Below are 16,404 nucleotides of genomic sequence, written 5' to 3'. Positions count from 1 at the left end.
AATTTACTAAGATTCGACATAGGTCGAGATGACCATCTCGGGTGATTTATTAATTTTTTCCTGCTTGCAAATTTACTAAAGGCAAAAGTCGGGTGAGTTAGAGAGAGATTTCTCTCATCTCACTCGTAAAACTCGGGTGAGATAGCAATCTCGAATTAAATCACCATCGGGCCAAATTGGAAGTACTTTTCACCTAAAACATACATCTCTCAAATTTACCAAGAATCGTGATGACAAACTCGGGTGAGATAGGAGCAAACTCTCTGTCAAAATCACATTTCAATCTCTCAACCCCCTGAGCTGCGAGATGGTCAGAAACATACACAAATCATTGTGATTTGTGTATGTTTATTTCTGTAAATGGTTAAATCCGGGTTAATGTTTTTTAAAAAATTACGTGAGTTTTCCCCCCCAAAAGACTAACCAGCCCTGGACTTGCCGGCCAGTCCTGGTTCTTAAAATTAGTGGGAACAAAATGTGTAGGGTTCCACAGTAATTTAAGAACCAGCACCAGGCAGCAGGGCCAGACCTGGCTTTAAATATATGGAGAAAAAAATTGGCGTGAGGTTCCCCCTGTACCGTGTTTCCCCGATAATAAGACACTGTCTTATTTTTTTGGGGGTCCAAAAAACTCCATAGGGCTTATTTTCGGGGTAGGGCTCATTTTAAATAACATTGATAGCAATTTCAATAATTCAATACAATTATTTACTTACCTTTATTTTTTTTCCTCTTTTTCTCTCCTCTCCTCCGCGGCGCTGCTGTAAATGACGCTGCCACGCACGCCAGCTGCCGCGTGCTCACTGTGAGAGAGTGAGATGCTGCAGCTGTGATTTGATGCCACTGTTAAATCTTTAACAGCGGCATCCATTTCATGCGGAGGGGGAGCTGGGGGCATTTTAGTGTAGCGCAGGCAGGGACCGGACAAAATGGGGATTTAGTTAGGGCTTATTTTTGGGGTAGGGCTAATTTTGGACCGTTTTCCAAAAGTAAGGGTAGGGCTTATTTTCGGGGTAGGTCTTATTATCAGGGAAACACGGTATTTAAAACCAGCTCGGGACCCTTTCTAGCAGGGGACTAATGCCACAGCCAGGGGAGCCCTTTCACTGGGCCCCCCAGCCGCAGCATCTGTCCTGACCGCTAGTCAGCCCAGGCCAGGGATCCATGGGGAGTTGGGGACTCCTCCAATAAAGGGGTTCCCCTCTCCAGGGCACCCCTGTCCTAGGCTGATAGCCTGGGGCTATCCCCGCCACCCCTGGGGGGTGGGTGGCGGGTTGTACTCACCACTCTATGGGGTCTATTTACTAAGCAGTGTTAGGAGAAGTGAAAAGTGATAAGGTGCCAGCCAATCAGCTCCCAACTGTCATATAACAGGCTGTGTTTGAAAAATGACAGTTGGGAGCTGATTGGCTGGCACCTTATAACTTTTCACTCTTCACTTCTTCTAACACTGCTTAGTAAATAGGCCCCTATGATACCAAAGTTAGATGTCCACATTATTATAGTGGTGAGTCTGACACCACAGTCTCCCTTTAACCATGTGATAGGTACATTACTTAACTACTCTGCACTACTGTACCTTCCATAATCTCCTGTATCCATGTGATAGGAGTATTACATCACTTCTCTGCGCTACTATCCCTTCCATAATCTCCTGTCCCCATGTGATAGGAGCATTACATCACTACTCTGCACTACTGTCCATTCCATAATATCCTGTATCCATGTGATAGGAGCATTACATCACTACTCTGCAGTACTGTCCATTCCATAATCTCCTGTAGATGTGATAGGAGCATTATACCACTACTCTGCACTACTTTCCCTTCCAAAATCTCCTGTATCTATGTGAAAGGCGCATTATACCACTACTCTGCACTACTGTCCATTCCATAATCTCCTGTATCTATGTGATAAGAGCATTACATCAGTACTCTGCGCTACTTTCCGTTCCATAATCTGTATCTATGTGATAGGAGCATTACATCACTACTCTGCACTACTGTCCGTTCCATAAGATCCTGTATTCATGTGATAGGAGCATTACATCACTACTCTGCAGTACTGTCCATTCCATAAACTCCTGTATCTACAGTATGTGATAGAAGCATTACATAACTACTCTGCATTACAGTCCCTTCCATAATCTCCTGTATCCATGTGATAGGAGCATTACATCACTACTCTGCGCTACTGTCCATTCCATAATCTCCTGTATGTATGCGATAGGAGCATTGCATCACTACTCTGCGCTACTGTCCCTTCCACAATCTCCTGTACAGTATCTATGTGATAAGAATATTACATCACTGCTCTGCACTACTGAGCCTTCCATAATCTCCTGTATCCATGTGATAAAAGGATTACATCACTACTCTGCGCTAGTGAGCCTTCCATAATCTCCTGCATCCATGTGATAGGACGATTACATCACTAGTCTGTGCTACTGAGCCTTCCATAATCTCCTGTATCCATGTGATAGGAAGATTACATCACTACTTTGCGCTACTGTCCATTCCATAATCTGCTGTATCCATGTGATAGTGGCATTACATCACTACTCTGCACTACTGAACCTTCCATAATCTCCTGTATGCATGTGCTAGGAAGATTACATCCCTACTCTGTGGTACTGAGCCTTCCATAATCTCCTGTATCCATGTGATAGGAAGATTACATCACTAGTCTGTGCTACTGAGCCTTCCATAATCTCCTGTATCCATGTGATAGGAAGATTACATCACTACTCTGTGCAACTGAGCCTTCCATAATCATATTTCCCTCCATTCCCCCCTTTCACATCATGACATTGCCCCATTCTCATCTGCACAATCACATGTGTGATTGATTTTTATAGCTATGATGTAAACATTAAGATTTGCTATTACACAGGGTACACGTTGATGATTAGGAGACTGAAGGCCTGATTCAGAGCCGGACGCTCTTTCAGAGCGCTCACTCTGAATCAGTGCCCTCCCTCTCTTTTTTTAGAGCGGCCTCCTGGCCGCTCGCATAGCTGTGGGTGACCACCCACAGCTATAGCGAGCGGCCAAAAAGATGGTCTTGACCATCGCGACCAGCGGGCTTGCGACGAGACCCTTGTGGTAGGGTCTCGTTGCCGCAATCCCTGGAGTGCTTTTGGCTCTATCAGCCCAGTGGGGCTGGCCCCAGACGGTAGGCGTTCCCATGGGAACGCCTCCGTCTGGCCAACCACGCCCCCGGCACGCCCACCAAAGGGGGCGTGTTGTCACTCACCATCGACAGCACGCCCCCTTTGTAGCAAGACCCATAGCGACGGCTTGCCCGTCGCTATGCGGGTCTCGCGCATGCGCACGACGGAGCAGGCTCCCTCGTGCGCATGCACACTTGGCCAACATCGACCCGCTTGCGAGCGCTCAGCGCTCGCGAGCGTGTCTGAATCAGGCCCTGAATACAATGAGGGGTCAGACTCAGACCCTACTGAAGTACTCTTACAAATATTATTGTGTGTAGTAGATACTGAGGAAGAAATGAGTGAAAAGACTTAAATTGGGAGAGAACGTAAAACCCTATGTTAGTGCATACTGTACTGTTTACAACAAAGCAGACCCTTCTACATCGAATTACAGTGCTCACTTGCGCACGTTGGTCTCACCCCCACTTTGAATAAGCTAGACGTTGTCAAATGTGTGCGTTCACACCAATAGATATGATGTATCTAATAATGTTGGAAATGATTACGTACACTATGTAGACAAAAGTGATTGGACACTAAATGCAAATAGATCAACAAGATTTTATTGATGTCAGTACTGTGTAGGTCCACCACGTGCAGTGATTGCTGCAGACATCCTTCTTGGTTCCTGGACAACAGCAGGCGGTATGTTTTGCCAATTCGCCTTAAGTACAGTGACCAACTGTGACAATGAAAAAGGTCGAGTCAACCTAGAACGCACCCGTCGCTCCAATCTGTCCCAGAGGTTCTCAATGGGGTTAAGATCTGGACTCTGATTTGACCAGTCCATCCAGGTTACCGAAATTTCTGTATACCAGTCCAGCGTCGCCCTGGAAACATGACAGGTGGCATTGTCGTCCTGATAAAAACATTTGTTGTTTCCGTAGAACTGCAAGTGCATGAGCCTCCCTATCAAGTGTTGTTGTCGAAACCACCACATTAGTGGCCATTTGGAACTCATGTGCAATGGTACCGTATGCATTTCAGTTGCGCAGGAGTGTCCAATCACTTTTGTCTACATAGTGTAAAAACAAAATCAGATCAGTAGACGAATGGGTGCATATGGGCATCAGTATATTAGAATAAGTGTGGTCCCTACTGATGCAATAATTTGACCAGACCACTGAAAGGCAATATATAAGAGCATGTTGCTCTTCCTACACGCATCTCCTGTTGATACAACACGTTGGATCATATGGATTGTTTAGCTAAGAATCAAATGCATTTTGATTTGACACATTCTGCTTCTGTTTACCTGATTAGAGTTTTAATAAATTGTCCTCCCCCTTAGCCACAAATCTGATCATTCTATATGTCCTCTGCTGTGGATACTTTGCAATTTGTATATTGCCATAAGACACTGCTAAATACTGGGTGTGCAAATACAACTGTTATAGGACATTAACCTGCAGTTCAACAGTGCTGTTAGTTATTTCAATGAAGCTCTTAAAATACGTTATTTGGAGTGAACATGAATGAAGGCAGCAAGACCAGAAATCCCCTCTAAATGCTGTGAAATGATCTCTCAGACCGACCTGTAACTATCCTGAACCCTTCAGTTATTCTCAGTCTCCATCAATAGAGACATTCTAAAGGGGCCTATCCACTAGGCGACCTGAAAGATTGAACGTCTAGCGTTCAGATCTTCAGGTCGCCGAGGTGCGATGCCCGCAACGTCATTCAGTGAAGGAGCCCGACCTCCTACTTCTGAACATGCCGAACCTGACGATCGTTTTCAGGTTGACGGGCATGTTCAGTAGATAGTCGGGGACGGCAAGGACCCAGGGTGCACGCGCATCACTGGTCCTTGCCAGCTATCCATTACCCGACTTTGTGAACAATGCGACCAAAACCTCCTGGTTTTGGTCGGATTGTTCATAAAGTCGGGTAATGGCTAGGCCCCTTAAGTAAAGCTGACAGCAGTAAGGTCATAATAAAATAATTGTTTTCCTTGAATAATTGGTCATCTCTCCTAAGCAACCAGTGCTCTGGACAGATAATGCATTAATCGGTGCACTAACATTCGTAACTGACTACAATAAGTCGGATTACATCTATGATATCGTGTGGTAGTAATGATGTAACAACATGGCGTTTCACATTCTTTTTATATGTCAGTGTAGGAACCCAGAGAAATCTAGCATTGAGAAGGTGATGGAATGCTGACGATCAGACATGCATCTAATCTACAGCTACAGCAAGCTACACTCGTGGAACAGAGAATAGGTGAAAGAGCCTTACCCTCATCAAGTGAAGAAGAGTAGTTACCCATAGTAAATAGATGCGAAGGAAGAATGCTTGATGGAAAATGAATGGAAAAGAGAAGCATCACTTGTAGTAATACTGATGGCACCATAGAGACATGAGAAAGACACAAGCTATGCAGGACCTCAGTTCTGACTGCAGCAAAGGGAGGCACGTAAGGCTGCCACCCCAGTATGTGATGACAAATAATGCTGGACATGAAAACAATTTCAGTATTTTTCCGTATAATATAGTCCTATAATCTGAGATCTGATGGTCATAATAATTAAATGATTTTTGAAAAATAAAATGTTCCAGTGCAGATCTGTTATTCATTCCCTTGTTAAGATTCACTATGATGTTCATTCTGTTCAATCACAATAATCTGCATTAAAATATCCTGCAGGAAACACTATGGCAGGAAGGAGATTGCTTTGTTCTGCTCTGATTAGCTGCAACCCCCACTCACTGCGCTGGTATGCATGCAGCCCGCATAGGTCAGCATTACAGAGTGTTTCAGAAAATAGAAGCAACAGAATTGCTACAAAACCAGTAAAATGGTGAGTTTGGTTCAAATAGGGTGAAAACTACAGAAATCCAACTTGAATTAGTAAATCTAATTGTATTTTATTAACACTTTTCACTGTTCTTAAAATTTCTGTCCCATCCACCTACACAAAAGAGGTGTGAAAGAAAGCACCAAAGTGATAATAAGCTCATTCCTTCTTTGATAATTATAATAGTATAACTGTATTCAGTATAAGAGGGCCCCATATATATGGCGGGCTAGTTTGTGTACACTGGCCGAAATAGCGGAAACTGCTGAAAAACAGAACATTCGTTTTTTCAACTGGGAATTCAGATACCTTTATACGCTATGTAAGTGAATACAGAAAACACATTGCTTACCTTAAAAGGTATATGCTTATTAAAAAAAAACTGTATGAAGTACGTCCACTGACGTCAGGTCGAACAACAGCAGAATGAACGGAATATGCGCTGAAAATAATGAAAGTAGTGCACATCGAAAAGCACTGTATTAAATGAATGCTGAAAAGCAGATCAATGAAAAGCGGGGACTCCTGTACACTTTCCTAAACTTTACATTTACCCTTGCATAATTAAGTTTAAAGCCATGGCATGTACAGACCTATAAAATGAGTGCTTTCATCTGCACTGCACTAATAGATTGGTCACTATGGGCCGTATTCAATTGCCGGCGAAAAGCCGAGCTCGGCAAAAAGTTCTCGCCGGTGATGTAATTTCTACAGGCGAGAACTTTTCCCTGTTTTCAATTGCAAAGACTTTTCAACGGTCCGAAAAGTCTGCGCCTTGTAACCAGCGGAAAAGATTCGCCTGTGAAATAGGCGGAAAAAAGTGCAGAATTGGGGGTTTGGGGTGCAATGTTGCGGGAACACCCCTGCAGCCTGGGACAGTCCCCCAAAGGTAAACTGCATCAAAAAAAGTTACAAAAATACTTTCGAACACCCCAAAAAAGTACTTTTGTAGTTTTGGGGGCTAAAGAGACCAAAGTTGGGGGACAAACCTAAAAACTAGTGAAATCGACTCCAGGGGGTCCCCCAAGTATGGCCAAGCTGTTTTTTATATTGCAGGTGCTTGCTGAAGGTGTGTTTTTTATGTTTTCAAAAATGGACTTTAGCGAATTTTAACCATGCTAGCACCCATTGTCATGTACCCCAAATTTGCTGGGACCACTTATTTTTGCAAAATAAACCCTGCTAAATGCTATTCTTCACCACTTGTGCAAAGACGCTAAATAGCAGCCATTGAGAGCATTTAAGCACCTCAAATACCTTCACCAGGGCTATTCGGGGGTATCCTTTAGTGATCCCACATGTCAGTGCATCTTTGGGGGGCTGTCAGGGTGATTTCCCCAACTCTGACAGGACTTTTCGCCAATTTCAGTTTCACAGTGACGCGTTCTCGCGTCCTTTACAATTGAATAGGGCGAATCGCGGTGACGAGCGCGGTATTTTTCCGGAGGCAAAACTAGCGATGACGGCAAAAACTCAGGCATGCGAAAAGTCCAGGACTTTTCGCATGCCGGAGTTTTCGCCGTAGTACTATAGGCCCCATTTAATAAAGAGTTTTAATACCAGCGACATATTTTGCTTACTATCTTAGTGACTCTAAAGATTATGCCACTGGTGTTCAACATTATGTACCACTCTGGTGAGGTCCTGCCACATTCCCTTCCTCGGCAGTGTCCTCCGCTCTGCTGCTGGCAGCTTATCATTGCCAGCGACGGGCTGCTGTGTCATGCGCATGTGAGATGACCAGTCTGTGCATGCACATGACACTTTCACCTGGCAGGGACTCAGCAATGCCTGGCAGACTTTGCGGTAGTCAGAAAGGCTGTTGCTGGGGAACCATCCGAAGACGGTGTAAGCGATACAGTGACAAACTTTTCATCCGAAGAGGTGTAAACGATACATATACAAACTTGACATCCGAAGACTGTGTAAGCGATTAAGGGGCATATTCAATATATCCGCGAAAAGTCGGCTAAGTTTCGCCTCCCAGACTCTCCGCCTACATCGCGGGTTTTTGGAGAAAACAGTTTTCTTGCATGCGGTCGCCTTTTGCCCTATTCAATTCCAAAGGTCGTGAAAACGGGACCCGGCGAAACTCAAACAGGCGAAAAGTGCTGTCAGATTTGGGGAAATCAGCTCGACATCCCCCAAAAGATGCACTGACATGGGGGATCACTATGGATACCCCCGAATAGCCCTGCTGAAGGTATCTGGGGTACTTAAATGATCTCAATAGCTGCTATTATGCGTCTTTGCATAAGTGGTGAAGAAGAGCATTTAGCAGAGGTTTTTTTGCAGAGATAAGTAGTCCCAGCAAAATTGGGGTACATGAAAATGGGTGCTAGCATATTTTAAAGTTGCTAAAGTGAAGTTTTCAAAAACTTTAAAAATCCACCAAACTTAAAAACACCTGGGGCATACTTGGGGACCCCCCTGGAGTTTATTTTGCTAGTTTTTAAGTTTGTCCCCCAACTTTTTTTTTGCCCCCAAAATGAAAGTACTTTTTTGGGGTGTTCTTAAGTATTTTTTAATCTTTTTTTGACACAGTTTACCTTTGGAGACTGTCCCAAGGCTGCAGGTGGGTTACCGCAACTTTGCACCCCTAAACTGCACTTTTTTGGCTGCTATTCATAGGCGAATCTTCTTCGCCTATTCCAATGCATTGACTTTCCGTACCGGCAAAAAGTCTTTGGAATTTAATACGGGGATACGTTTTTGGTGAAATGACGGCACCGGCGAAAACTTTTCACCGAAAACGGCTTATCGCGGCTAACTGAATACAGCCCACAGTGACAAGCAGCGGTAATCTTCATTTACCACTGTTTGTTAAGAATTTAAAGGAGAGCATAACCCCTTTAGTGAATGCTAAAGGGGTTATGTCTCGTTATATGGGGTCAAATATGTCCTATTTAACTGTAAGTTGGATCCATAAATAATGGTTAGAGAGTAGGGGCTCATACACATTTAACACACACTCGTAAAGCCTAGTAAATGTGCTTTAATGCTGATGTAAATGAATAGACTTGTAGAATATAATGGAGTACTTTGGGAACATCTAATTAAGTACTTTGTAGACTATGCTGCAGGGAAGATTATACACTTTGTTATAAGTGAGGACAAAGTGCAAGGTTTTATCTACTATTAACAGGTTCTGTTTTTTGTGTACAAGACAGAAAGCTATGAGAGTGCTTCTCTAGGATAAAATATAAAAGATAAATAAACAATCCCTTTAATAGCAATGTATGTATTTGTGTCTATATATTTGCTATATGTACATTTTTGTTAGTGTCAATCTGTTGGTCTCTTTACATATAATGAAAGTTATGTACAAGCAAATGAAACATCTGGTGGAAAATGTCATATGCTTCAGGAGTTTATCCCTCAAGGACAACACAATATTCATTTACAAAATTCAATATAAATTGTATCAACTGGCCATGACACATCTCCCACATGAAAAAAGAGAAATAAATAAGAAAATACAAAATAACATATTGTACATGACTTAGCGAATAAGAGAAAGGTGCCAAAACCACAAGAGATTTATGAAGGCATTATTTTCCAAATGGACCATTGGGGATTTCTCTCTCCTTAAAATCAGTGTTCAGACTACTGATATATTTTCAGTATAGCTAGTAAGGTTTATACAGTCACAAACCTATCAAGTAGAAGGTTTGTTATATTCAGGCTTTGTTCATCCAGAGAAGGGAAATACTGCTCCCCCGGTGGAAAGTGGAAAATGGACAACTAATCGGTGCCTATTCTGGTCCCAGCTGCATTAATGACACAGTACAAAACATAGAGCCTGGAGTGGGGGAGAGGAGACAATACAAAGCATGCAGCTTGGGAGGGGGGACAGTACAGTACATACAGATAGGGGTGTGGGGACACAATACAAAAACACAGAAATGGGGGGCGGGGGTGTATACTGCAGGACATAAAGGGGAGGGGAAGGGCACAATATAGGACATACAGTCCTACTTTTCTTTTGTGGGGGGGTGATATATAATATAATGCAGATAAACAGGTGGTGGGGAGCACAATACAGGTCACACATATACAGGATACACAGATGGGAGAGGCACAATGGGTGATCACACTGAACGCCGCCCCTGGATTTGCCCCTGGCTGAGGGGCTCACGGGGCCTCCCTGTTCTGCACGCAGCAAAGCTTTCTAGCACTGCAAATACTTTTTTCCTATTTTTCCTAATGTGGGAGTGGCCACGCCTCCTGTGATTAGGCCATGCCCCCAAAATGTACCAGGTCCCGGCCCAGCTCTCTACAGCCCTGCTACAGTGTATGTGTGTGAACATGTGGTAAGGAATATAGGGCCTGATTCAGAGCTGGATGCTATTTGCGCTCGCTCGTTCAGAAAACAGGGGTGGCTATTCAAATGAACCATTCGCTCTTTGCGGTCTGTTGACGCCTCTAGGTCTGAATGAGCATACAAAACATGCGGTCGTTTTTTGGAAAACTACGCCCCCTGGCCGCTCGCATCCTACGTCATGTCCGCTATTTATTAGATTAATCGAGTACATCGACCAGCGTATGAACTGCTCGCTATTCTTGTGGTTGGTTTTTCCTACCACAATCTTGCGAGCAGTTCTGACTATAAAATAACCCAGTGACGTGGTCAATGACGCTGCTGTATTAATTATGCACACCCATAAAACGCCCGTTTTGACCTTTAAGCACGCCTGCATTCTGATCTCCACTCCCCGTTTTCAAGCACCTTCCCCTGTTACCACCCACATACGCCTCCTCCTGTCACTCATAATAGCAGGCATTCGCTATTTAGCGAACAAACGATTTTCGGCCGCACTGACTGGTTCGCGCATGCGTATTACGATCCGTACGCATGCGCAGTTGTGCAAACATTGCTCGGAACGAACGTGCGGCCGCTTACGAGCGGCTCTGAATCAGGCCCATAGACTGTACTCTCCACTGGGGCAGGGACTGATGTGAATGGCCAAATATTCCTTATAAAGCACTGTGTGCGCTATAGCTAGTAATAAATAAATACTTTGCATGTTTTACAAAAAGTGGCTAAAGGAGGTGGATTTACTGAGGGTAAATCTGTTGTGTGTCAAAAAATATCTTCTCCAAGATATCAACATATCTCAAAAATATTCGGTTCTGGTAAGCTCTTAATTATTTTACATTTGTAAATGTTATTAGTATTTTAGATACGTATTGTGTTGTTTTACAGATTCTCTTTGGGAAAAGATAGATTAGGGGTACACTATGCCACTTGTGTTGAAAATGGTTAGATATCCCACTTATTTTTTCTATTTCCATACTATGGGAGTCATAAGCAGAAGACCGGACAGTGATGTTGGGAATGTGAGTGTGTTAGGGGTAGGCAGAATGGGTAACTATCATTGATACAGAACTGTTTGGGGCAATTGTAGAGTAAACATAGCCCACTTATACTGCAGAAGAGGCGCAAAAAGCTATCTTCTTACATGCACTATCCCACAGGTTCTCAAACTCGGTCCTCAGGACCCCAAACAGTGCATGTTTTGCAGGTCTCCTCACAAAATCACAAGTGACATAATTATCTCCACCTGTGGATCTTTTAAAACGTGTCAGTGAGTAATGACTACACCTGTGCACCTGCTGGGTGACCTGCAAAATGTGAACTGTGTGGGGTCCTGAGGACCGAGTTTGAGAACCACTGCACTATCCAATACACAGTGGCCATGTGTAGCTCCATAGCAAACTTTGCTGATGCCAGTCCACATTCCTGAGCACCTTGTTCTGCCCTCCTGTGTGCAGTGGCTGGCACATGTGCAGTAAAGCCTCATTGTGATTTTCAGTGGCCCTATGTTGATGCCACACAAGCACAGAAGAGACCTCTGCCACATTGTTCTGAGCATGCACAGAGGAACAGGCCCCTGTGCTTGCCAGAAGAACAGGGAGCAGTTACTGGTCATTGTTGGGCATCACACATCTCTGTGTCCCCTGCAATGGTGGCTGGAAAATTAAAGAAAATAACTTCATGCGTTACAAGTCATAGTAATAATGTACAGTTGGCATTCTTCATGTCCTTGGGGTAATCAGTCAGCATCTTTTATACCGTTTATTACTGGCATGAAGAGAAAGTACATGGAGATACAACTACCCCCTCTTACCAAGAATTTCCAGTGGCAAGATAAATGTCTTAGCACACGAGACTTTGGGTGCCTTTATTTTATAGCTCCTTAATAAATTACTTCTAAAACATTAAAAGAGAACATGGCTTTAAAATTAAATATGGACAAAATTAGGTCCCACTTTGCTGAATACAATACAAAAACCACTTTACAGTCTACAAGTTGGATTAATTCACATCAGCAGTACTACTAAGGTATGATAATAACGAATACATATGATGAGATTTAGGACTAGATCCTGTCAATTAAATGCAATAAAATCTTACCTGGCAGACAAGTGGTAAAGATTTGGTCTCTCACTGCCCGTAGCACCAGAGTAACAGAGTAGCTGTTACACAACTGAGTGACTCGAGCAGATGACATTGGAGAAGTGACAAATGTTAACTCGTTCACGAGAACTTGCTTTACTAGCACAGTGCCAGTAACAGTTCAGCACAGCAGACCCACTCTCATCATTACACTACACAGATTTACTTTACCCTTAGCTTTTTTTACATATGAATAAGTTAAAACCACATGCATAGATGCACTAGAGCAAAATTAAAAAAACAGAAAAGCATCATATCTACTAAAGTATATAATAATGAATAATACGGCCCCCGTACCACAGTCCCTAGAATACGTTATGTTGGGTGCATGACCAGTCACTATCTCAGCAGGATAACAATGACGGACAGTGGACACTCTTCAATTGAAATTAATTATAATTATATTGGTGGCTCCAAAGAAGCACATGAATGTTGTATGACACCAGTATACTTTGTATGATGTCACCAAGTGGCCAATAGAATACTATGTATGATGTTTACGAAGTGACCACCAGTATACCTTGCATGACTTAGCCAAGTGACCACCAGTATAGTTTTTATGATGTAGGAAAGTGACCCCCAGTATACTTCGCATGATGTCACCAAGTGACCACCAGTATACCTTGCATGACGTAGCCAACTGACCACAAATATACTTTTTATTATGTAGCGAAGTGACCTCAGTATATTTCGCATGATATCACCGAGTGTCCACCAGTATACCTTGTATAATGTTGCAAAGTGACCACCAGTATACCTTGCATGACGTAGCCAAGTGACCACCAGTATACTTCGTATGACATTACCAAGTGTGGCCACCAGTATACTTTGTATGATGTCGCGAAGTGACCACCAGTATACCTTGCATGACGTAGCCAACTGACTACAAATATAATTTTTATGATGTAGCGAAGTGACCCCAGTATACTTCGCATGACATTACCAAGTGTGGCCACCAGTATACTTTGTATGATGTCGCGAAGTGACCACCAGTATACCTTGCATGACGTAGCCAAGTGTCCCACCATTATAGTTTGTATCACGTCACCAAGTGAACCTCAGTATACTTTGTATGACGTAGCCAACTGACCATAAATATACATTTTATGATGTAGCGAAGTGACCCCAGTAAACTTCGCATGACATCACCAAGTGACCACCAGTATACTTTGTTTGATGCTGCCAAGTGACCACCAGTATAATTTGTATGACATTGCCAAGTGACCACCAGTATACTTTGTATGACATAACCATGCAACTCCAATATCTTCTTCTGCAAAACTAAATGGAGTGAGGATCAGAATATTTAGAGTCACCACCTTTTACCAACTGGATACAACTGTACACACACATTTATCATTCAGAGTTGATGTATGTTTTACTGAACTGATTTATGATATAAAAGAATTTCCATTAAGTTGTAGCTGGAATATATTCAAACAAATTGACTTGATCTTAAAACTAAATTTAGGAACACTCCTAAAATATGTTTCTAATGCTAATATTTTATACATAATATAACCTCAGATCTCTCACCATTTCAGGACCATAAATGGATCACAAATATGTAAAAGCTTGTGTTCAGAATCTTACAGTAAGTACGGCCTGGGGATGAACACTGCACATTGGGTTCTCACACTGTAACAGTTTCTAGCTGGCTTTCCAAATTACAGTGACAATGCCATGTACTCTACATTAATAAGGGAAATGATCATTATATTTGACTTTTGATAACATTAGAGAATACTATGGAACTTACTCTGCAATTTAAAGGACTTTTAAAGATACAATATTATCGAGCATATTTTACTATTTAACTACATCTACAAAAAGTATAAAAACCTGCAGGAAAATGGTCATGTCTGAAGGTTGTATCATTACGTTAATAGAATCATAAGCACCTATTTCAAATTCACTGAAATGGTCAATTGGGCAAAACATATTATAAATGCAGTGTCTTCAGTAGACTAGGCTTAGAATGTGCTGCCTGTTATGATATAGCCCCTTGGATCTCTGCAGTGTTTACTAGTACAGTGCTTGTGTATAACCTCACACAACTGTATGAGTTTATTATTAGTATTTGAGAAGGCTGGTATTTAGGATGTGCATGAATCTGTCAGTGCGAATGACAGAGCAGGGACTCTGAAGATATTTATAAGCTGGCAGTAACACATCCATGACTTACCAATGTCATTGCTTTTATCTGATGAGTCTCTGTCGGGAGTGCTGGATACAGTACTGATTCCCACCTCAGCCTTCGGACTGTCGCTCCTGTTTGTCAAAATGGCAAAAACAATCTTAAAAAAACAAATGTAACCATGCTTGAACATCTGTTATATGATTTAATCATTTAAATAAGATAAAAAAAATAACTTGTGTGTATATATATATATATATATATATATATATATACACATTTTTTAAATTATCATCATTTATGTAATGTTGTAAATAATTAGCAATAAAAAACAAAAGACTGTGCTTAGTAGGTAATCCTATTTCTTAAACACCACTGGAAGCCATTCTGTAATAAAATATTTATTGTGCTAATACAAAACTATATCCAAACATAAAATGACACTGTTAGAAGAAAGACTAACACATGTTTTCTGACATACGTGACTTTCCCCATACCACACACAAACATATGCCTGTGCAGTACTACCCTAGGGAGACAGCCCTGGTTCCATACATTGGGATAACTGGACACTTCAGCCAATACTGCTTTCATCATGAATTTTAGTAAATTGTTTCACTGGTCCATTCCCACATCAGTTCCAAATGGAAAAAAGACGATTTTACTATATACATTTCTGTTATGGTAGCTATGTCATGGAATTCCTTATCACGGTGATAGTATATTCATTAAAAATTTTAAAATAATAACAAAATGCACTGGAGAGTTTCTTATAAGAAATGGCATCTGCAGCTATCACTATTGATACATATGTGATCTGGTCACATGGTCACCAGTGACCATGTCCATATGCATAATGTCGACATGGTTCAACATGTCAATAGGCACCAAATCGACATTCTCACAATGCCGACATCTGAAATGTCGCCAGAGCTGCTGAAGGCACCGCTATATACACTTCTCAGTGACACCATATTCTTCCCTACAATTTCCTTTATCTACATATACACTTCTCAGTGACACCATATTCTTCCCTACAATTTCCTTTATCTATATATACACTTCTCAGTGACACCATATTCTTCCCTACAATTCCCTTTATCTATATAAGCTGCTCAGTGACACCATATTCTTCCCTACAATTTCCTTTATCTATATATACACTTCTCAGTGACACCATATTCTTCCCTACAATTTCCTTTATCTATATACACTTCTCAGTGACACCATATTCTTCCCTACAATTTCCTTTATCTACATATACACTTCTCAGTGACACCATATTCTTCCCTACAATTTCCTTTATCTATATATACACTTCTCAGTGACACCATATTCTTCCCTACAATTTCATTTATCTATATATACACTTCTCAGTGACACCATATTCTTCCCTACAATTTCCTTTATCTATATACACTTCTCAGTGACACCATATTCTTCCCTACAATTTCCTTTATCTATATACACTTCTCAGTGACACCATATTCTTCCCTACAATTACCTTTATCTATATACACTGCTCAGTGACACCATATTCTTCCCTACAATTACCTTTATCTATATACACTGCTCAGTGACACCATATTCTTCCCTACAATTTCCTTTATCTGCATATACACTTCTCAGTGACACCATATTCTTCCCTACAATTTCCTTTATCTACATATACACTTCTCAGTGACACCATATTCTTCCCTACAATTTCCTTTATCTACATATACACTTCTCAGTGACACATATTCTTCCCTACAATTTCCTTTATCTATATACACTTCTCAGTGACACCATA

The 16,404-nt window shown here is 41.8% G+C and overlaps 1 protein-coding gene across 2 annotated transcripts in view; it reads right to left on the bottom strand.

Moving 5' to 3' along the window:
* Positions 1 to 16,404, bottom strand: part of SH3KBP1 (SH3 domain containing kinase binding protein 1) — a 509,392-nt gene that overhangs the window by 27,320 nt on the left and 465,668 nt on the right. For both annotated transcript variants that reach the window (XM_088451614.1, XM_088451615.1), the window contains one exon: positions 14,661 to 14,746. In XM_088451614.1, coding sequence (XP_088307740.1) covers positions 14,661 to 14,746 — 86 coding nt within the window. The remainder of the gene's footprint in view (positions 1 to 14,660; positions 14,747 to 16,404) is intronic.

Source organism: Taudactylus pleione, unplaced genomic scaffold (genome assembly GCF_031769625.1).
Source record: "Taudactylus pleione unplaced genomic scaffold, aTauple2 ptg000026l, whole genome shotgun sequence".
NCBI lineage: Eukaryota > Metazoa > Chordata > Amphibia > Anura > Myobatrachidae > Taudactylus > Taudactylus pleione.
Note: the sequence above shows the minus strand (reverse complement) of the source record. Positions and strands in the feature narration are given on the sequence as shown.